Raw genomic sequence first — 24,632 nt, 5'->3', positions numbered from 1 at the left:
TTTATTGGATGTTATCATTATATTAGGTGTTATGTGCTTTGCTTTATAATTTTTTACGTTACGGGTTATTGGCATGCTATGTAGTTACAACACGTGTGAACTATTAACAGTCAGATACGGGATATTAAATATTTAGTTTTTTTAGCTTCCTGCACAATTTGTAAAAAGTCACTTATGGGATATTGATATTGATATCGATATATCAATGGCATGAAACTGTCTCCCATGTAACAGGACTATTATTATATTATAATATGTATTAATATTCCTACAATATGAATTTTTTTCAATATTTCGCTCATACAAACATTCAATGAATATTTTGAAGCATCGGTGTAGATAACCTAGTTAAATCCAATTTGAATTTACTGTAGATTATTCTGTTATATTTTCTGAAAATAAATGTAATATGTATGAAGTTTAATTCATTAGTAGAACTTATTTAATCACTATGTTATCAATCACCCTTGATGTATTATTTAATTTTAATGTTAACTCACAGAAATCAAATTATGTCATACGTACGTAATACCAAAAGACTAAAAGTTCATAAGACTCCCTTTAGTTATAGTCCAATATCTTTAAGTTGACACCTTTTGTGTAAACATTGTTTATTGTCAGTAGACTTAGTCTAACTCATGAATATACTGAAGCTAAAATGACAAATATTGCTATTGTAATACAGAATGTATATTCACTTCACTTAGATGCTAATTTCTGCTTTAAGAGCTGCATTACCTGATAAGAGTAGACCTCCAGCGCATCTATTCTATACACAAGGCTGCTACCGACGGCTATCAAGGGTAGTTTATCATATTTATGTATTCAGGTATAATAATTGTTACAATAAGTTAGCCGTCTAAACTGTCAAAACTGATTATCTCGCTCTAAAAGTTAACACAGCCAAGAGAGGTGCTGTTAAAACATAGCACTTTTTGACAGTTGAGACGGTTAACTTATTGTAACAATTAACCGCCTCAATATATAAATATGATAAACTACCCTCTATAGCTATAGCTGCCAATAGCAGCCTTGTGTATAGAATAGATGCGCCGATGATGTAAAAACATACTCTAAAACTTAAATGTCCATTACAGTAAAACCTTGATTTGAGTCACCGGTGCATGATAATCATGTGATCACACAACATTGCATGGCGTGTCTTTTTGCAGCAATTTTAACGGGTGTCAACCGATGTTCTGATGTGTAAAGTTTATTTCTCTGTACTTTTATTCATTAATTTAAAGTTTGTTTTGTAAGAACAATGTTTCTTTGGTCAGTTGATCATCAGGCCTATTCTAACATATCACTTATCATCAAAAACGAGCTAATTGTAAATATACTATATTTAACACTTTACGTATTCTGGCGGTTAATTATGTAAAAAAGTTAACTGTCTCAACTGTCAAAAGGTGATATCTTTTAACAGCCCCTCTCTTGGCCGTGCTAACTTTGAGAATGATACAGAATATCTCAATTTTACATATTGAGAATTGAGATGTAAAATCCAATTGTTTTGAAATATGATTACATCACGGCCGCCGTCTTTATTTATAATTCTCTGCGAGTTGTCAAATATCAAATGGCTAGTAGCAGCTAGTAGTAACATAATATTGGTTTTACTGTAATCGCAATGACTTGACTAATCAAATTGTAGGTTATGTTGATGTGTCTGACGTGTCAATACAAAATTCTTGTGTTCAGCTCATTACCGACTAGATGGCGCTGGTTCGGCTTTATCTGCTTGTGTTTGGTAACATATCCGAATACGACCGACATATCTACCAACCTAAATTTTCGCCGTATTACGAATTCGAGATAGCCACCGATAACCATTTGGTGTATTGAATGCCTTCCGTGTTAATTTGGACCAATGAAAATAACGGAAACGTGCTAAAGTGATAACCATTAAGAATAGAACTGTATATACATAATCAAAAACAGGTAAAATAACTATTTTGTCAATTTTTATCATATTTTTACTACTTACTTTACTACCATAGAGGTATTAAATAAAAAGAGGGGCAAGTAATCGGCTTTCTCATACAACTGAATGAAGCAGGCCAACAATAGCCGACAACTTACGAGAAATAGCGACGCAATGAAAAAAATGCAGGGCATCATGGAGCATTTACTTTGGTCATTATAATTTACCCATATAATATAATGTTAACTTGGAAATTTTGCCGCAAATTGATTATCAGCCTGCCTCACCATACTTGCCTGCTTCACCATACTTTCATATAACCTGCCGCCCCTAGTTTACTACGTACCTACGGAGTTTCATCTTTAACGGACCCCCCTTTACCTGAATTATTTCATTGTTGCATTGAGGTTTTACTGTATTAGTGATGAGAAATTTATTATAAAGTGATAAGAACGTTCTTGGGAATATGTATCACATTATAATATAATATATATTACAATATCTTTTTTCCATAATATATTATGTATGTATTGGGTAATTGATTACACCTTTTTGACATTAGTCTTTCGATAGAAACCTAACCCATATTTTTTCCATTACAGTGTATATTATATTATTATTATATTTTAGTGTATTCGAATTTTGTAAATTATATTATTATGTATGTACAGTTGAATATACTGGAGAAATTATTCCATTAATTCCTAGGTACTATATTAGACGGCTTTGATAATTTTACTGATTCTTTCGAAATTTTATCATTATCATGAATAAAAATATGCGCACATCACGTTGTTATCCAAGCTATGACATAATATAATATTGTCTCTTATAAAAATATATGATTATTTCATGTTTAAAATTTTTACAATGTTGAGTAATAGTAATATATTTGTCATCTCTCACACTGTAAGCATAGAGAAAATTCACGTTTGTATCTATGAAAACATCTTCCCCTTTGGACTATATTTAACAGAGAACAACAAATTCACCTGTAATGCATATTACAAATAACTGTTAATATTTTTCGAAAATGACACTTAGAAACCTCAGTACAATGCGGCAAATTAGTTATAAATTGTTTTTGTACAGGTGGTGTAAAATTATTATTAAGTATTTATAAAGATCTCTAATTTTTTAAAACTTTGGATTGTCTTGTATTCTGTTAAATACTGGCCAAGTAACAATATTATCTGCGAGTGTGTAAAATATACTTAAAACAGAATATTTTTAATAAAAAAAATTGAAAAATCAATAAATCTTGTTTCACTTTAACCGGATTTATGGCACACACTACAAATCTGTGCATACAAGGCCGGCCATAGAAAATGAGCGTGTATACACGCTGTACTTTACACTCGTTACACTAGCCCCGGTCGGTTGTTTTAAATAAATTAATAATATTATATTGTACACAATATAATGCCATCTTTTGTAATCATGGTGACATTCTTAATCGATATACAAGTCTTTATGACATACTTTCTAAATAATGATGTTCCTTCATTCGTAATGTCCAAGGTTCCACCCCATACAAGAAAATGGAAAACACGAAGGACGAAGCTTGAGATGTCCTCTAAAATCAGGTATAATGCTAATTTCTTTATGCTTTATGTGCCATATTTTCTATATATCGGATTACCTTGAACTTTTTTTCTAGCATACATTCATATAATATAGAGAGATAATCCGTTGTTAACTGTAAATACCTAAATTATCGACTTACCAACTTTTGGTAGCAAACCCACAAATGTTTTAAAAGGATTTTACAAAATAAAACAATCTTAGGAATTCAGGGGTTTCTAGGTAAATTTCGAAGATGCTGAGTATCTTCAAATTGGGCCTTAGGATATGCCGATGTTCATGATTTTATATAAAAGTGCATAATTTTTCAGCTATGACTCCTGGCTATGCTCCGGACTACTATGGAATTTGGCAATTAGGCAGAATATTAACAAAGAGAAAAAAATAAAAAAAGTCACTTCACAAACATTGGTATATAATATTTATAATTTTAAAAAATCACACAGAAGAAAGCAACAATATTTATATATTTAATCATATTATATAATACACAAATTAATCAAAACCAAATAACAAATTACTGCTGGAATTACTTTTCTCATTTAAATTACTCGAACTTAACTCGTTTTTATTGTCTTTGTGACTAAAGAACTGCGTAAAAGCGTTATCACCATTTTGGACGTTGTCTTGTTGCGTTGCACCGTACAAAGCATCATTCTTACTTAAGTCTATATTAAAGAAATCATTAGACGCATCGTTCTTATACTCGGACATGCTGAACGGAGAGTTTGACGACATGAGGTTGGCATCGAATGGCGAGGTCTCTGTCCCTGCTAACCCCAGCTCTGCCAGAAGGCTCGTGTTTTCCGAGATATCGATGTCCAGAGGATCGCTGGGTTCGTCCAGATTGGGCAGGAGGCTAGCCGTGGCCGATGCGTCGCCGGCTTTTCCATTGTGGCTTTCATATTTCTTTCGCATTCTCGCATTCATATCGTAATGCTCTGTTATTTCTCTACCGATTTCTTCAAGAGTGGCCTCATCATCATCATCATTGTCCTAAAAAAATATAAATATATATATACTTTATTTTTACAGTGTTCGATTGTAACAAGATCATAATTTGGGCCTGTGCAGATGTTTGCTTTTACGAGAAATATATGTTGCCACTTGCTCAACCTATTAGGTCCATACTCTGGGTTCAAACACATATTGAAAAATAACGTGAATTTGTTAGACCCGGGATTCGAAACCGGGGACCCACAACATTACAACATTATAAATCGGACGCGTAACCGCTCGGCCTCCTTGAGCGTATATATTTAGAGTTGGTTTTTTTATAAAAACAATTATAAAATCTGTAAAGAATTTTGAATATAATGTATATGTTTTGAATAATAAATAATAATTTCATTAATAGTTTTTGGCAAGTAAGTGCAAGTACGTCACAACTAAAAAGGTTGAGTACTGACGCTTGCTATTAATCATGTTAGTAATATTATACCTACCATTGATTTAAATTATAAAGTAAGTCAGTCATTTCTTGGTGGAGGAACTTACTTAAATTGCATAGTTATTTATTATTAGAATGATAAATGGATCAGTAGCTTAATGGATAAAAGAGCCATCATTCGGAAAGTGAAAGATGTGAGTTTGAACCTCACTCGGTACAAACTTTTTAAAAATACGTATTTTCATCATCAAGTTTGAGAGCATTATCAATTCACCCACCTCTGAAGCCATGGGTTGCATATTCAATTCTACCACCTAACTATTGACAGTTATACTATATTGAAATACTACAAAAAAACAACTATAGAGACCAAAATAAGTATGAAAACACTATCAATGTCAGTGAAGATGAGTGGAATTATCATACAAATGTTTGATGAGAACAATATTAAGTTTATTAGTACCTGTATAATACCCATTGTGGACTTGTATTGGAATGCATTCTGTGTCAAATCAACTTCGACTGGAAATAGGTTATTGTTGTTCTTCAAAAGTTCAAGGGTTTCACTGTAATGTAAAAGGAATCATTAGAAAGTCAATGAAGTTATAGATACTACAGTCGAAAAATCTTTTACCCTTTTAAAAGTTATAGTTTTCCTCTAGTTTACCTATACTTTGGGTTTTGTTTGGGCATAACCTGATAACTGCTTTTTTGGTAAATCTATGTTAAGAGTAAAAATTGGGTCATTATATAGATAGTATTTATTATCTTCCATTTGGTAATAGCATGATATCTGTTTTTCATTTGAAAATACTCAAAACCCTAATGATATGTGTACAAACAATGGTTAGTTTGGTCAAAACATAACCTTATCATATTATTTTGATCACCGATAAGACTGACATTATTTTCCTAATTAGTGGAATATTTAAAAATCTAATTATTGTAATATTCTTATTCATTCATTTATTTTAAAATATATTCTCAATGTAAAAGCCCATTTACATGATTCACTTTTGACATTCATTGTGGAGGAACCATCCCTAGTGACACATGTAAACGCACATTTATCAACGAATCATCGAAAATGATCATCCGGAATCAAAAGTAAATCAAGTTCAACTGGTTCTAATTTTTTGATCACGGATGATGATACCCACGCCACGTATGCGCACTACGCCCCTGAGTACTGTCATCATCATATTATACCGACATTCTCAGATGATTTTTGTACATATCTTGATCTTCTGCAGGCCATTAAGTTACCAGCCCTACTTATGCTCCTATGATATTACGTCGTATTACCCATGGTTTTATCCGCCAATGCCACTTTTTCCTATTCCTCTTTCTCTCGATTAAATTTCTGCATTCATGTAACAAATAATCACTAATCGTTTGAATTCCAACCTGCACCGCAATTTCACTTGACGCCATTTTGGAATGAATTGAGTATTTCACTTTCGGTGACACGTGTAAACGAAAAGTAAATGCCTGGATTCAATTCCCCTGGAGCCTTTAGACAAAAAAATTGTACTGGGATTTAAGGGGCAATTTTATTCAAAGTTTAAATTGCTCTCCTGTAAACCTTTGAAAGTTTTGCCCAAACACCACTAACTTATATCTCATAATACGGCTTTTTGCTATAATATCCTTTTTAAATTATTGTGCAATTTTTTTGGTTCGCAGCCCAATTTTTTTCAATATATAGCTCTAAAAATATAGGTATTATGTATATTTTTATGCAGAACAGTAACAAAATCGTGAAAGAGCTCGTCATCATTGGCACTCAAATGGTAGAAATCAAAAACTACTTATATCGTGGACAACAAATGCCTAGTATCTTACTCGTGGAATGTAGCTAGACCTGAAATGAACCTCTGCAGCTGGAATACCACATCTTGGACATGCTTATTATCGAGAAGTTCCATTTTGACTAAAACATCGGACCTCAGTCTAGCAAATCTATTCCTCGCGTCCTGTCGGCATCGTAGTATTAGCCTATCAAATAGAAAAAAGACATTTATTTAAAACCCTATAACACAAATGTCGAGAATTCCTCACTCTCATTCAAGTGGAAAATATCTGGACTCAATAGGTAAGGTGGGTTAATCTATTGTTTTTATTCGCCATTCATTTATTTATTCCTGTAAATAGGCTGAATTAAAATTACTTGTGTTTTAATACTTTGGACCCGGAAGACGCACCCGGCGCGTAATGACCAGGCGGCCGATCGATGTAATTAACGTGCATTTTAAAGGTGCTAATTAAAAAAACATCTACTCAGCAGCGAATGAGTTAAATAAGATAATTTACATACACATAAGTAACACTTTTTTAAACCATTTCTATGTATACTTTACATCCATAAATGTTTAAAAATTAAATAACAACATAATAATTAAAAAATCCGTTAATGTAACTCATGAGTGGAATTATTAAAACTTCTACAGTACATAGACTCTCTAATCAGTATTATTAAAAATCAATTATGGTGAAACATGGTGATTGTTAACTTATCAACATTGAGTAGGTGATTATAACTTGCGATTATATCTGCACAATCAATTATTTGTCTAGGTATTCTTAGGTATTGATACCAATTTGTATTGTTCAGGGAAAAACCCCTCCTTATTCACCTATATTCATAGTTGCCCGTCTCAACCCGGTAAAGTGGTTCTTGCAATGCACTATAGCTGTATTCCTCATCGTCCATCTCTTTCACTTTGAGGCAGTACGACAGATATTCAAATTTCGTATCGGCATATTTTTTTATCGTCAACTTAGTGTCCGGTATTGCCTTGTGTAAATATGTTCCCATGTCTGACAATATCTAAAACAGTAAACACACAAATTATTTCATTAATACTTTAATTATGCGTTGGCAAACTCTTCCATTATACATAATATAATTAAAAAACCCAATCGTCATTGCAGATATTTTTTAGATTATAGTTATTCGCAGGTCTTGGCTTCCCCCATCCCGGATGATGTAATAGTGCCACTTCTCAATTGCTTAAATCCAACCATCTCAGTTGATGCCATCCAGTTACTCTTAAGGTCCACTTTGCTGGTAACTTTTTCAGTATTCTATAAACGTGGCCGATCCAGCGCAGTCTGTGATGTCCTTAGACAAAGTCCTGCCCTTAGGCTGACAGAATGTTGCCCCCTTTCATTTTTCGTCTCAAATTTAATGCAAATTATAAGGGTATATTTTAACTTCTTTTTTTTCTCGACCATGTCCGATCCTAATAGGATCATATGGGCCTCCAAAGAGTGGAGGTTGTATTAACCGATTTTTTATTTTTACGAGAAACGGATGTCAGCCACTTGCTCAACCTATTAGGTCCATACTCTGACTCATACACAAATTGAAAAACAATGTGTACTTGCCAGACCCAGGATTCGAATCTGGGACCCACGACACTTTAGACCGGCGCTTAAGCATCGTGGCTATCGGCTTAACTTTTTACAGTGACAATTAATAATTGATAATCAGCTTAAATTTCGAGGTAATTTAGAGTTGTAGCGTAGTTAAATCATGTATCTAGTTCAATCGAATAGGTCACTTGATTCTTAGGGCGTACGGGATACCATATTTATCCGTTTTTAGTATGCAAGCAAGGCTACTGTAGTGAACTAGGCGAATTAGATGTTTAGACGGAGCTAAACTTGATTCAATTCAAATTGATAATTGAAGTTCAAACGTCGCTTTATAGATATATAGATAGATATAGAGAAACAATTACACAGAGAAAAAATATTGCTAGTACCTACCGGTTTAACAGCTTTCAACATTTTGATCCCGTCTTTTTCCATTTGTCTATGGTAACCTCCAAATTGACTGAATGCTTCGGAAGCACGTGGTTGTGGTTCTCTAACGCCAATTGACGCAAATGCATCTCCAAAGTTTTTGTATGTTTGTAAAAGATCAAAATAGGCTTTTAGCATCCTGAAAATACAGTAATATGTAGTAACATGTAAATTGTACGTATTACATTTTACCGTAGCACAGTTCGCCGTGAGCTTTCTTATCGGAAAGAGATGAGCGTATATTAGACGGTCATCTCTGATTTTGGCAAAATTCAAGAATGAAAACCTAAACTAACTTAACTTAATATAATCTAACCTAACAAATAATCCAGCATATCGGCTATTTTCAAAATTTGTTTACCGCGGCTTCCTATAAGTAAACCGACAAGAACCGTGTTTTATTTAGACATGAATTTTATCTCTGTACTATAAGACCGAAAGATGTTGGACGGTCTTTAATATATGGCCATATATTTCCGATACAACACTTCACGGTAAAGTGTGATACGGCGAACTGCATATGTACAAATTTCCGGACACGATAATAATATGTATCATTAGTTTCAAATTTCTGTTGGGGTCATCCATATATGACATCATGCCCTGTAGAGTGTCAGGGGGTCTGCAATAATGTAAAGATTTAGAATGAGTGCCGGGGTGGGGGTTATAGAAAAACTGTAACATGCCACTAAACTGACTAAACTAATAAATTGAGAACACCGTTAAGAAATCATTAATTTTTTTTAGGAGAGCTAAAAAAGTATGATAACAGTGGGGTTAAAGATTTTGTGACGATGGGTAGAGGGGGGTGGATCAAACATTACTCTTAATTAAGGGGTCACTATTTTTCCTAATGACAATGTACAGGTGAGTTAAACCTGAAAGTGGCTTTGTACATATTTTGCTAGTACGGCCATCTCCATCAGCGCAGTGCAAAAATTCAAATCTCATTGATAGAAATAGTCTTTTATCACCTTTTAGCATGTTCAACTAAGCCATGGTACATCTGCTCCGTATTCTGAAGTTCCTGCAGCTTCTTGACGAGAGTGTCGTTGCAGAGGATGGCACGAGACAAGCCTAAAGCGTCTGCCGTGCTAGTGGACATGTTTTCTACAAACCGGTGCTTCACTTTCTTCATGATGATGTCCAGAGACTTGCCTTGCTGAGGGTCCGCGTGCAGTTTGTTGTAATTTATGTTCACTTCTTCCTATTAAAATATGTAAGAATTTTTACTGTAAATCAATAATTATCACTGATTATATTTTATTGTAAGCTAACAGGTGGCGAAGAATATCCGTCGAACGGAGGTAAACAATTAATAAATGAAAAGAATACTAATACACAAAAGAAAATAATTTGTAGGGAAAGTAGTTTAGCGACAGGTGTAAGTTTGTTCAATGAATGAGGTGGACTATTATTTTATTTATGTTATACCACGGATGGGTGGTTTTTGAGTTAAACATGACAAACTAAAAAATATCTTAATCATAAGTTTCACTAACACACAACATTTTTTCTATAGAAATTGATCCTAAATGTATTATGAAAGTAATACAAATTTAACAAACTTTTGAAAATAGAGTATTCGCCACTTGTTAAGTATTTTGAAATACTTTTATATGAATAATAAATATAATATCACATAAAATTATTTATGACTAACTTTGGCCGATTGAATCATCTTGGCAACTTCAACTTTAGTTTTCCCTTTTACCGATTGTCCATTCACTCCGACCAATTCATCACCGCTTTGAAGAGTTCCTTCTTTAGAAGCTGGCGTATTGTCAAATACCTATGTATGAAAAAAAAAATGTTAAGAATGTTAGTGTTAACATAGTATTCACTTGATGGGATTTCATTACATAAAACAAAATATAATAATTACAGTGACATCTAGTTAAGATGCCTTGAAGGTAATATGTATTGGAATACATTTTAATCTTATGTGAGGGTGTATTTCGTAATTCGGATAATAAATGGCTTTATGAAATTGCAACTTTCTATGTGATAATTTTATGAAATGTAATGCTATAATTTTTTATTCAAGGCTGAATACACATAAGATTTAAGAATGTAACATTTTCCTTTGAAATCTTTTTCTAATAGGTGTGTAATATCGTCGCCCCAAAAGCAAAAGGGCACTTGTGCATAAATTGAGTTTTGAGAAAAACGCATTTTAAGTGTTTTTGGAGTGAAAAAAAATCGTGGAGAGGTTATTACTTAATATTTTGAAATGAAATTTGGAACACATGTGACCTACTCAAGATTGAAATGCAATTTTTATTTTTTTCATAATTTGTCAATTTTTGATTTTTAAGAGGTTTTAAGTCACATGTTACCTTTTTCCTATATGCATTTATGAATAGCTTTATCTTCATCTTTTGATTTGCGAGCGTCCACTTTACGCTTATTGTGATCTTACAAAATATTTATTTGGGCCTCTTTGTCCGCTGCCAACATGTTTTTAAATTTTTCACAAATTTCACAAGTGCCCTTTTTCTGCAACGAAATTTTTTTTTTGTACAAAACCCCTTACTCACTTTTAAATAATTACACTTGTTACCTTTTTCCTACACATTAAATGAAGGTCAGTTTACAAATACACAAGTAACCTTTATTTTCTTTGCTCAATTGTTAATTCATGGGTTTTGCTTCACAAATCACGTTTTGCCCGTTACTGTTACGTTTTTGCACGTTAATGTATAGAAAAAAATTACGAAAAAAACTGCATTCATAACTCAAAACCGTCAAAATTGCACATGTGCCCTTTTGCTTTTGGGGCGACGATATGTTCCTGAAACTCTTCCAAGTTATTTGTTTAGTCTTGAATGAATAATAATTAAATTAATACTAAAAGTACGTCAAAACTAAATTTGGAGTTGTCCTAATACCATCTATGAATAAAATTGAGTTATTAATGTTATTACCTTGATTAAAATTACAAAGATAGTAGGTAGCCATTATTGAAGAAATTTGGATACACCTTAAATAGTGTAGTTATTAGATAATGTCTGCGAGGTTAGTACTTGGGTCAGTAGCATAATGATAAGAGCCATCGACCCATAATCAAAAAACCTGTGTACAAATCTCACGAGGTCAAAGATTTTTTCTAGGATTTTGCCAATAGGTGTGTTTATGAGGCTTTTCGAATTTAATATTATTATTAATAGTGTGATTTATTATGTACTTAACTAATTTAAATGTTGACACGGTGAGCTTTATAACTTAGCCTTTTTCGGTAAACAGTGTTATCGGTGTGGTTTTATGGCGTTATTACGATAATACTACTTTTCACGAATTTTAAATGACACCATACATTTTTTCTACAATATTATTATTTTATCTTGACAACAGATGTCACTAGAAAGATTGGTGATGCCTAGGACGTATCATATATTTTTAAAACTGACATGTCGTGTTTAATTATCATTAACTAAGAAAATCACTACTTTTCTAGAGAAGTGTTCTGTAATTCTTGTAATTTTTAAATCAATGTTACGAGTGGTACTTACTTGTACAATGTATAAACATGGGCAAAGTGGGGCTCCTCCACCTATACTGATCCCAATTAAGTTTGATTCATCTTTCATGATGGTCACACTCCCAGATGTTATCGTCATCCCCCTATTTTAATAATCAGATCAGACGTTATATTAATGAGAGTCAAATAATTGTATGTTATACCATTTTCATTATGTAATATTATTTACAGACATAGGTAGGGTATAAATAAGTATGTACATTATTTACAAAATAATAAGCATTGGAAAAGGGGTAAAACGGATTAAATGGTTGGTAATAATAATAATAATAATAATAAATAAATAAATTAGGAGCAGACACAATTTCTAGAAAAGATTTTTAACATTATATAAAACACACTATATTAAGGATTCTAATAATTCACATTGGTACGTTACATTAAAACCGAAAATCAGAACAAATTGCTATAATTTATTCTTGACACATTACTAAATGTCACTTTTGTTCCATATTTGAATTTAAGCTTGTCAAAACTATATTCATTTGTTAATAATGGTTAAGTTAGTAATAAAAATGGCGTTCTATCACACTGATATGCTATTTTTTTGTCTATGGTGCACAACAAACTGTTGATATAAGTTCTACAAATATTATACAGGACATCCTTGTTCATCGCGACCCCAGCGAGTAAGGATTCGTATCGATATCACGAATATTTTTTTTTGTCCCACACTTGTTTTGACATGTGCCACTTGACAGCAATCAACATAATAAGCGGAATCACATACGTATGATCTTTCTCGCTCAACATAAAAGTAAGCCGACAGGCCAAGCATCGTAAATTACATTAATCTTCAGAGGAAAATGAATGTTATTTTATCAGTTTATCGCAAATATACATAATATATATATATGTATTATAATGATACTTTTAATTTATGTATGTCGTTTATTTTGTTATTAAGTTTATAAATAAATTGATTTTTATTATTTTTGCACTATAATCCGCCGCTTTCACTAATTGGACACTTTTCTAGTTTTTGGGGTTGCGGATTACTAAGAGAGTACTGTACATACATCGTACAGTACAGACGTCAAGTAAATTTCTAACGCGTATTGAAAGTGACTAAAATGTATAGTATATTGTTTGAAGCAAACATAATGAAGTATTATGTTTTATTTACAATTTTAATATTCCAAAGTATCGTCACACACAATTCATATTATGAGAATCAAGAAACTTAACAAGAAATAATTGCAAGAAAATACTTTGACCATGTCCAATTTTAATAAGATCATAATATTGGCCTCCACAGAGTGGAGGTATGAATTGACAGATTTTTCTTTTAACGAGAAATGGATGTCAGCCACTTGCTCAACCTATTAGGTCCATACTCTGACTCATACACAAATTGAAAAACAATATGTGTACTTGCTAGTTCGTTACTGATTTTTGGTTTTAAAGTTGATAATATTATACATTCGTCAGTCATAACGTTGGTTTATAATAATGTGGGTTAAATATAAAAAACCATGGGCTATTTTTAATTATATTATTATAAACACTATTTCAATCAAAAATATATTATCACTAGCAATGCTTAACATACAAAATTCACACGCAGTAAATAACATTATTTTATTACATTTCAGGTCAGTAACATATTATTATTAGTCATTTAGTCATAGTAAATTCATTCTATAATCTGTATTTTATAAGAAACAACTGAGGAACTTCAATGTCTCCTTACCATATGCGTGCAAACACCCTATCACCATTTCAACCATCCACCGCCTATTAGGGTATGGCAATCTTTATCGCACATACTTAAGTCTAATGCGAATCTATGTCTTCCATTCAGATTAGCAACATCGAGGTTTTCGTTTTGAACTTGAGTAGGTATGGGTGGCACATCTCAAGTGTCATAAAACTTAAGTGCTAAATTATTGTATGGCTTAGTATTTTACAACGTTTTTATTAGGTCGTATTCTTATTTGTCCGGTACAAATCCTGCAATCGATTTTTAACTAACTTCCCGACTAACTAGACATTTGAAACTTTTAGAATATATCAGAACACGATGCCAATGCATTTTTTAATACTTTTAGCCATCTTTAAGTAGAATTAAATTCATTTTCAGTTAATTCTGTTTTGTAGGAAAAGTTATTTCGGAAGAAATCCGGGTCTGGGGTCCTAGCAACTAAATTATTAATATATAATAATGTTATAATTAACGTGCGTAACTATGGAAATCAATGAGTGTCAAAATTACATTTCAGTATTATTTCTATCAAATACAAATTTTTTTGATCGTTTAAGCTAGTCAAGTCAAGTTTATATGATTCAACAGAAAATTTAAAAACGTTGTATATAAAAGGATTGATGTTGATGATCTAAATAAGCGAATAGAAATATAATAAATATGTAAGAGAAATATAATTTATATTTTTTATAGAATTACTGTAATCATTCAATGTGATGGTCTGGTTATTGTATGTATTTAAAAGTACATACAGTGAATCTGTTTTATAGTGTTGTGATTATAACAAAGTTTTACTGTGGATTGAATTTATTTGGTTAATCACTGTAATGCCATAGTATTTTTGTCTGAATACATACTTACATATGTTTTCATTAAATATTTATAAGAATCACAATGTACAAGTTACATTAATCCATGAGTATGTAAATAAAATATGTAGTCACATTTAATGGCATAATAATATGATATATCAGTACTCAATATACTCTGCATATTAACGTTTTCTATGCCTAACAATATTACTATGAAAGTATCTAATAGGCCGCAGATTTTTAACAACACTCGTTAAATGTAGAGCGAAGCCTTACTAAAATCGCTGTAATACTGATAATTTGTGGCTTAGTATTTCATAATTATTCAAACAGATGTCAGTGAGTGTTTAATTTTTTAGATTATGCAAATCAATCGACAGTGGCTAGTAATTTGAGTTTAAAGTTAAGCTGATAACTCGCGAAATTTGTATTTGATCGCGGCCTCATAGAGCGAGATAACTCGCTGAAGGCATAAAACCGGACTGAAAAACAATATGTGTATTTGCCAGACCCAGGATTCAAACCTGGGACCCACGGAATTACAAGCCACTCAGCCATCGTGGGCTGCTGACCTATGCTTGATAAAAAAATCTGATATAAGACGTACTATGTGTGATGTTGAAATATGGTCGCCAAACTATATTTGATTTCAGAATGAAAATTCTCACAGTCTATTATGTGGTACGAACAGAAGACATAAGCTGGCATTACTCTTTAGTATGAGAAATATACAAATTACTATACACTTGAGTTCAGAACAAAACCCCCTTGGTTTGAATAATTTGAAGGTATAGATTTGGCATGGATTATTATTAACAGTATTATCACAGTTGTTTCTTATAAAAAACAGAGTCAGACGATTAATAAAAATATCTAGGGCAGTCATGAGAGTAAAATTTTGAAAGCCAATAGGTGCAAAGCATCATGCAGCACTAAAAAACAATCCAATGGTGAGATTTGTTAAGTGCCTCATTCTAAATAATAAAATTCATAATGGCTTATTAAAAAAGTATTGTTGTAATTTTTTGTTATGTGTTCTAAGTTTTAGCTGCTTGCTACAGTTGAGCATGATGACATGCTATCTAGTCGCTAGTCGAACCTCGCTAGCCATATAAAAATCTGAAATACATACAATAATATACATTTCACATACATTATTTTAGCTAATCTTAAAATATTGTTATTAAAAGTTGTGGTAATTGTATAAAGTACATATTGTATTTTAATAATATGTGTATATATGCTGTTTTAATGCTGCTAATGTTTTATAATTATTTAAAAATAGGTACAAAAAATACTTTTAAAAACGTGTTAACCCGATCCATGTAAAAAATAACTTTAAGTCAGTATCTGCCAAACTTTTTCACCTGACGGCACACTAGAAAAGGGGAATTTGTTTCGTGGAACATCAAATAAAAATCCCTTAACAAATCTATGCTTTTTATTAATACAAAAAAAAAAAAAAATGGTGTGTGTACTTATGTACGCGCGTTACAAGTTATACTTCTTTGGCGTAACAAAACAAAAACAAAACTTGTAATAATATCGATTCTTCGACTAGCTCTTAATTATCTTGTTAAATTACACACTCAAGAAAAAGGACCGCTTATTGGAACGCCGTTTGTTTATTTCTATACATTTTAACTTATATTACTAAATCATATAAATTTTTAATGTTGTTTTTATTTTTAAAGTAACAACTGCCACTATGCTGTTTAATAGTTTGTTAACGTAAGGAATTGCAACTGGCCAACAATAATAAATTCGTTTCCTAGGCAACGGAATAATTCTTCGTACATATAATAATAAATTCGCTGCCTAGGTAACGGAACAATTCAAAACTATAATATTATACTGTATAATCGTCACCATTGCATTATTATACTGTGGCATAAAGGCAGTGCGTTCGGCTGATAACCAAACAATCGTGGTTCGAATCCAATCGAGTGCAATTTTTTTCGTGTGAAAAAATAAATTATGTGTTATTTATCACACGCCACAAATACACTCTGATCTGATTTTCCAAACGCGCCTAAAGAAGTATAACTTCAAAAATCTCAGTGTAGGTAACAATAAAATAATATTGTTTTATCAACATATTATATCATGATTGTATATAGGTACATATATATAGGTAGGTAGATGATAATCTGATTATTGAAAAGGATGGAATTGATTTTGAGAAAGAATAATTATTATTGAACATAGGTACACAGAACATAGGTGACAAAACAGAACAAGACAAAACAGAACACGACAAAACAGAACACGACAAAACAGAACATGACAAAACAGAACAGTGACAAAACAGAACAATGATAAATATAACTATGACATTTCAGGAAAAATATAAATTTAATATTGAAATTGTCCTACCTCTATTATGTTGATAGATTTTTAATAGCAGAGATTTTCAATACGCCATAATAAATCAAATTATATACCTAATTTCTGCATTACTAATCGCTAGAAAGCCTAAAATAAACTTAACTCGGTGTTGCCGGCAAGCTTAGGATGGGTTTGGGTCGAAATCCCGAAAAATAATTAAGAAAGATAAAAAAAATGCTTTTTTGTCTCTCCTGAAAAAATTGCGCAATCGTAACGCGTAGCTTGAATTGCGCAATTTTTACAAAATGTATGATTTTTTGACTCTCTTGTAAAATATGTGCAATTCAAAATAAGTGTTAAGGTTGCGCAATTTTTCACAGGAGAGACAAAAACCCATTTTTTTCGTGATTTTTGATTTCGTCCGGCACCCCGATTTTTATTAGCTAGTGCTCATACAGTTCGCCTTGAAGTTATAAAGAAAAAGTATGAAACACTTAGTAATCGAGTGGCAATAGTCGTGCATGATTATCAAAATCAAACAGATAAATTGAGGTACCTATTTACGCCAAATGGCCAACATGCAGTGATTACATTATACAATTTTATATACTCTATACATAAAAAATGCATTATTTTCAAAATAACGGTATTGTAAAAAAAATGAAAGTATAATTATTATATCTTGATAATTTCACTTAAAAATTGTTTTATTTTTTAAATATTAATATATAAATCTATGTATTTCGTTTAAAATTTAATTAATAAATAGATTCCATAAAAATTAATGTTTCATTTTTCCCCTGGCTGTTCTGTTTTGTCGTGTTCTGTTTTGTCTTGACATTTTGACGATATTTTGACCTGTCATAAATAATTATAGAATATTTTGTGTAGACTTATTTACATTTTAACTATGACAATTTATTTTACTTTTAGAATGATACTTATTATTATAATATTATAATATATACTAATATTGTTTTGAAAAACGTTTCGTTGACCAGTATTTATGTATTAAATTATCGTTAATAATTATTAATTGTCGACATGCGAAGATGTCAAATTTTAATTTTGAGAGTCCAACGAAACTCCACTTGAAGCGCCTAGTTTCAAAGCCCCTAAAACGATTTTACGTAGTTCTGAGAAAAAATGAAAAAAACTATTTTAGGTAGTTTTGAGAAAAATGAGAGAAAATCATATCTATTAAATCTGTGAACTTTATGTATTTATTTTTTAATTCGTTACATTCTAATGAGTATTTTGGCTTTCCATTTTAGGGGTATTTGAAAAGCACACCCAACCATTTTAGCAGGTTTTGAAATTTACCCTAATTTTTAATCATACGTATTGACGGTTTTTACGTTTTTTAAAGTTCAATCTTTGGCCATCATATAGGTAACAAAAATATCCATCTAAATACATATCTAACTCAAAAATTTTCAAAAACCGTTTTAAGGGCTTTTGAAACTAGGCGCTTCACTTCTGCGTTCCTATTCAGGTGTAATAATCGTGGTTGGTTTATGAAATCGATTAATATGGCTTGATTTTAAACTTTACAAAACATGATGATTTTTATCGTTATAAAATATAGTGACATAAATATCTTTTCAACTAACGACACTTGCCACCGTATATTGTATTCAAATAAATTGTCGAAAAATCCAAAGACATATTATTTTACTATCCAAACTAAAAGACTGATAATAATTTCCCTAAAAGGCTTCAATGCAAACAGTACAACGACTATCTAAACAAAGGAGGTATTTTTAGGGGGATATTCTCATTATAGGTTAAGGCTGTAAAGCTTTTAATGGCTTTGACATATTGCATAAAATGGAATGAAAATTCTACAGTAAAGTTTTATCACTCATTTAGAAATATTAGCAGTTACTTCTACATACATGGAAAGGGTTGATAGTGTGTATACGTGAAAGCTATAATTATTAAATATATTTTGTGATTGTGTGGTATATTTATATTATAATTAATGAGTTGTTAAACAATATTACAATAAGTTAAAAATTTAATCACAACTTACAGCAGATTTTGATACATGAGTTGGTATCTTTCTTGCCTCAGATCATTCAATACACATTCGGTAGATGTATCGTCTTGTACTTCAACTTCCAGTATTTCATCTCTGATAATAAAAAAAATATTTATATAAATACACTATGTTTAAAATTTTAAATACAATATTATTAATGAATGAAAGTTGCTAAGTTAATACTTACGATGGTTCTTCTTTAGCGGGTTCTTTATCGTCAGAGTTTTTATCGCTCGTGGAACAATCTTTTGGCACAACACTTGGTTTAGAAGCGTCACTACAAAACTCAATTTAAATGGACATTTATTATGTATTTCTAAAAATGTAATTAGGTACTTAAATAGAAAAAAATATGTCTATGGTATATTAATTATTAAATACTTACGTGTCAAAATCAACGGAGACTAATAGATTAATGTTTGATGTATTTTTTGTTTTGTCTTTTCCTGGCTTTGAATAGTTATGTTTGCTTGTTGATAAAGGAAAATAAACAAATAAATAAAAATTAAAACGAAAGAAATATAATAATATAAAATTAGTAAAATATTTTTTAGTTAATAAAGAAAAACAAACGAAATAAATTTGTAATTAAAATAACTAAAAACTAAGAAATAAGTAGAATAATAATTGAGGTGCTGAAGATTAAAGAAGTGCAAGTAATATATACATGCCATCATGGCCCCCACATCCCGAAGCAGGCCCCTAGGCTAGGAACTTTGGCGGCCACCCTACCTATCGCTAAGGTTAAAGGCGGTGTGACAATCTACAGTTGCATATTCCAAATGGTGTTCGAGGTAAAATTAAGGGTATTTTTAGCGATTTTTTTGTATTTTCAATACACCTACTTTTGTGTTGCTATGTAGAAATATGGACTTCTCGAATATCGACAATAATCAAAAATTGCATCGCACAATCCTAATAAATATATTATTATATGTTAGTATGCTTGAAGTGAAGTTTTTTTTACTATTAGTGCAATTTTGTGATGTGTGTTTATCTCACTTGGCTGGTCGATCTGCCACGCCGGCCCCCAGGCTAAAGTCCTGTCAGCCCCCCCCCCCTTGTGGGAGGCCATAAATGACATATGAGTGGTTCACAAGCATAGTGAACCAATGTTTGAACCTAGCTTACTCAAAAATAACCAGAATGGACTTGATTCACTATGCTTGTGAAGCACTCATATTATCTTCCATAAATACTTTCTATATTTTTTTTTTAATTTTATGACGCCCCCAGTGCACAAAGGTTTTTCCACCTACCTACAATGTATATCTGCGAATTGCGATTTTTTCTAAAAAAAAAATCTTCATTCGTGTCCAATTTTTCCGACCGGATATCCTGGAGAGACTGGTGGTTTTGGATAGTCTCCAGGGAAGCTGAAGACCGAGTAAAGGAGGTTACTGTGGCCAGCCTTCACTCTGCTCTGAGAGAAGAAGAGAGAAGTTTTACGCACTTATTCCTTCAAACATTAAAAATACCAATAAACATAAAGAGATGTTTATATATTTGTTTAATATTAATAATGAAACATTTGAGAATGATATTATACCTACATAACTTTAAAACACTTCAGATATATATATATATATACTAGATTTTTTTTTAAAATACGACCCCCGACGGGACTTGAACCTATAACCATTGGATTCGCGCCAATGTGCTTTACCAATTAAGCTACGGGCATCCTACTTAATCACGACGAAATAAACAAGTAGTTCTTACATGAGTTGACTATCGGTTTTCGTGTTTTTAAATCAAGGTATCAACTAAGTGTCCAAATTAACCTCATTTACTTTATGCTGAAAAGAGTTATGTGGAATTTTTAACTTTTGAGTAAATTTATTCATCTTCAGTATCTTATACACTTGTATTCTCTTAATCTTCAGCTCCCCCAATAATTTAGATTTATATTATAATTACAAAGATAAATAATATTAAATATAACGTAAGTTTAAAAACTATACAAAATAGTTTTATAATGCATTGTTAATGTTAGTAATGTTAAAACTTACCCAAATAAAGAATTTTACATATTTTACAACTAATAATAATATTATATAAACAACTACATTTAGTTAGTATGTGGGAATAATGTTCATTGTTACAAAATACTATCTATAAAATATTATAATAATTTTATAGCCAAAGCGCATTTTAGCATAAAAGCACTGCTATTATGACGTGTCATGATATTAAATTTGACGAGATGAAAGCACTGCTAAGTATGATGTATATCTTATGATATTATAAAGTACAGCTAAATATTATGAAGTTTAATGGGATTTGAATATTTTTTTACTAATCAAAATTGTTACGAACTAATAGTTTTACATTATTGTTAGCGATAATTATTATTAAAATAATATATCCCTTTTCTGATAGTATCACGTTTCAATGTACAATTATTGTTCTTAAGATGTCTTTTTTTACCGTTTTTTTCGTTCCGGTTCAAGTAAATACATATATCGGTTCTGTTCCGGTTTTTGATCCGAAAAAAATACGGTTTTCCGGTTATCGGTTTCCGGTTCAGTTCCGAGTGATTAATTTTTAAACGTTTTTAATTGTATTAACAAATTATTTTATAACACAATTTAGAACATTTAATAGTACTTGTATGATAGCCCGATTGTGCTGCACCGCACGGCCATAGCCATACAATAATATATTATAAATTATGAGAAATATATCGAGATGCGTCACATAATCGTGAATGATTTCTTTGCACCTTTTTGACACATATATAATTTCCAAATTAAAAACAACAGCATATTTACAAAAAAAACTGAAGTGGTGAGTAATATCATGTTAACGTGCGTGTTTAAACTTTTTCCGAATAGAAAAAACCGATTTCTTCCGGTTCGGTCCTGGGTTTCGTTCCGACAAAAATAACGGTTTTCCGGTTTTCGGTTCAGTTCTGGTTCGAAACCCTGTTCGAAAGGGATCAATATGAAAGTTAACGAATGACTATACATAATAATATATTATAATATATTATGATCGTAGACATTATAAAACTCAGTTAACGAATTTATAATTTACCTTGACATTGTTATTCAATATTTTACCTTCCTGCTAAGGCAAAAATACGTCTTAGTTTTCTTAAAAATTTAAATCGAGTCAGCTCGAATCTGACATTAAATTTTAATCTATATGCATTAAATTTTAACGGTTTTTAAGTACATTTTGTTAGGTAGGTACGCTATGTACATAATCGATAATCAATCAGTGGAAAATATTAACAAATTAAAAAGAAAAAAACCTAAAATAATCAAATTTATGTAGTCAAAAAAAAATGAATAATAGGTATGTAGTGTTTTACATTACCTACTAAGCTACGTGTATAATATTAATTTTAACTGTTAAGTTTTGAGGTAGGTACGTATTCAAATTCAAATTTGAATATATTGTAACTTTTTAGTATGTTTCTTTTTACTGTTAATTGTTGATGGAACGATAATAATGTTATTAGAAATAGTAAACACTTAAAAACGTTTAATTCAAAGTTTTATGGGTATTTAATCTACAATAATTATTGTTGACTGATTGAAAATATCGGATTGGATGAAACTGGTCATGGGTGTATAATTAGTAATATTACTTGTAATCAGAGTGTGATTTAAAGTTTCCATGTGAAAATGCGTTCAATAAATTTAAATAATAAGAATTCAAATAAAACATAACATAGCGGATACTTATTTACATTATGTTTAAATGACCAGAAACATTTTTCCGTGTAGAAGGACATTGATAAAGTTATATACAAATAGGTATTTCAAAAATTGTGAAAACGTGCGTAATGTTGATATTATTTTTTGGAAAGTGATATAACACCATATATAACAAACAACTTCCCGATTTTAACTCTGCTTTGACAATATAAACGTGAGTTAAAGCAGAATCATGTAGGAATATAATTATATATCGTCACCTCAATACTACAACTAGATAACTCTGGTTTGGTCATTGTTGGGAAAATTGTGCTTGTCTAATTGGGAACAATTAAATAATGTTCAATTGTATGAAAAAAATAATTTTATTTATTTAATGCATTTATGGTTTTAAAGTTATTTAATATTTTCAAACACAAAATTAATATAGTTCCCATTCATTTCTGACTTACCTAGTTTTATCGTTTTGTAGAGAAGGAAATGTAGAATCATATTAAATAGCTATCTCAAAAACAGTGAAAATCAAGACAAGTTACGAGTATCTATTTGTAGTATTGAGGTGACGATATAATATAATATATACATTTTAACTGATACTGTACAAAAATATAATTATTATTTTTTTAACTGTTGATTGTCTATCTAATTATTACATTATTTAGAATACACATTTTCGATGGTAAAGTGGTTAATTAGAACATTTAAGGGAAATAATTCTGTGATAGTTATCGTTTACGTAGGTGCCTACTATTATTTGTTTATATTAGGTATCTTATTATAGATAAGAGAAGTATCGATTATTTTCCAAAAATAATCAGGAAAAGCTTTATTACAACATCTGGAGGTAAGCTGTAATCGTTAATTATTATGTATATTAAGCGAAGTCATTTTTAAATGTTTACAATATGTAAATTTATGAATATGATTTTTTAAGAGTATTTCAATTATGGTCGTGTGAACTTTTCGATATGTTTACATTATATTAAAGGACGATGTATTACTTTTTATCTTCATACTGCTGCGTTTGATTAGGCCATGGCGAGGAGTACAAGTCCCCATAATAATAACGATCGTATTCTCTGTACGTGAAGTTATAAAATGGGGGACCGTTCCACCAGGTGGCCATTGTAGAAAACACACACACGAAATGCACTAATGAACGGCACATATAACCAAGCCCAACTGAACCGTATTGAAACACAGCAAAGGAAGTAAGCGAACGCAAATTAGTGATAAGAATTATTCAAATGTGGGTGATATAAGCAACGATAAGAATGAAATAAAATTAGTAAGCAATGAATATCCGTAGGCTACATTTCTACGTACATTTTGTCCTCTTCAAAGAAGAAATCTTCATCGTATTCCTGCATTTTAAAACGTCAAATTATAAAAAATCGATCGATATTAAATGCCTGTAATTTTTATATTGTAACTGTTTATTGAATCGTATGTTTGACAGCAAGTTGTGTGTAGACATAATATTTTAATTAAAAAGCCAGCTGTCGGACCCTTTGCGCATGTCCTTTGTCATGCGCACATCTTTAGAGAGAAAGTTGCCACATCTGACACTAAAGTTTTCTATCCTCGTTTGGGGTTAGAACATTTTTCTGACATCCGGTGTTTCCGGGAATTCGAATGGCGTTTTCATTTGCGCGGGAAGAGTTTATCTAAATAAAGAATACGAAACAAAATAACTTTACTAATAGTGACCGGACGATTGGGAGAAATAAGTTAAGGGTAGTTTTCACATCACTACATACAATTTATTTATGTGTGAAACATATATGTTATCTTATTATATTATGTACATATAAAAATATTCA

At 31.1% G+C, this 24,632-nt stretch overlaps 2 protein-coding genes across 4 annotated transcripts in view; one reads left to right on the top strand and one right to left on the bottom strand.

The window, feature by feature from the left end:
• LOC147063259 (lipid droplet-regulating VLDL assembly factor AUP1-like) overlaps positions 1–10,054 on the top strand; it is a 32,676-nt gene extending 22,622 nt beyond the window's left edge. The window contains exon 9 of the transcript XR_015072166.1: positions 9,693–10,054. The gene's annotated coding sequence lies outside the window, so the exon portion shown is untranslated. The remainder of the gene's footprint in view (positions 1–9,692) is intronic.
• PICK1 (protein interacting with PRKCA 1) lies at positions 3,910–24,276 on the bottom strand. 3 transcript variants are annotated; one of them, XM_085960129.1, is made up of 10 exons: positions 19,329–19,429; positions 19,133–19,234; positions 12,224–12,335; positions 10,375–10,503; positions 9,686–9,918; positions 8,676–8,850; positions 7,538–7,731; positions 6,747–6,899; positions 5,365–5,467; positions 3,910–4,507 (listed from the first exon to the last, which is right to left on the bottom strand). In XM_085960129.1, exons 2-10 carry the CDS (start codon positions 19,147–19,149, stop codon positions 4,007–4,009), a joined length of 1,617 nt encoding a protein of 538 aa, XP_085816255.1. In that variant the 5' UTR covers positions 19,150–19,234; positions 19,329–19,429; the 3' UTR covers positions 3,910–4,006. The 3 variants fall into 3 exon arrangements, with proteins under 3 accessions (XP_085816255.1, XP_085816253.1, XP_085816252.1); XM_085960127.1 differs by lacking the exons at positions 19,133–19,234; positions 19,329–19,429 and adding an exon at positions 24,136–24,276; XM_085960126.1 differs by lacking the exons at positions 19,133–19,234; positions 19,329–19,429 and adding an exon at positions 23,811–24,086.
• Between the last annotated feature and the right edge of the window lie 356 nt (positions 24,277–24,632).

The sequence above is a fragment of the Rhyacophila brunnea genome, unplaced genomic scaffold, assembly GCF_057557595.1.
Source record: "Rhyacophila brunnea isolate RB1 unplaced genomic scaffold, BYU_Rbru_1.0 scaffold_9, whole genome shotgun sequence".
Taxonomy (NCBI): domain Eukaryota; kingdom Metazoa; phylum Arthropoda; class Insecta; order Trichoptera; family Rhyacophilidae; genus Rhyacophila; species Rhyacophila brunnea.
Note: the sequence above shows the minus strand (reverse complement) of the source record. Positions and strands in the feature narration are given on the sequence as shown.

Bases quoted from the DNA above. Each gene is read 5' to 3' on its own strand.
- PICK1 (XM_085960126.1), bottom strand. From the start codon at position 23,977: ATGTGCCGTTCATTAGTGCATTTCGTGTGTGTGTTTTCTACAATGGCC. The intron at 12,336-23,810 runs GTAATACATCGT...TTATTAAAATAG, and splicing joins CAGCAGTATGAAGATAAAAA to GGGGATGACGATAACATCTG. The intron at 5,468-6,746 runs GTAAGATACTAG...TTTACATTACAG, and splicing joins GGTCTAGCTACATTCCACGA to TGAAACCCTTGAACTTTTGA.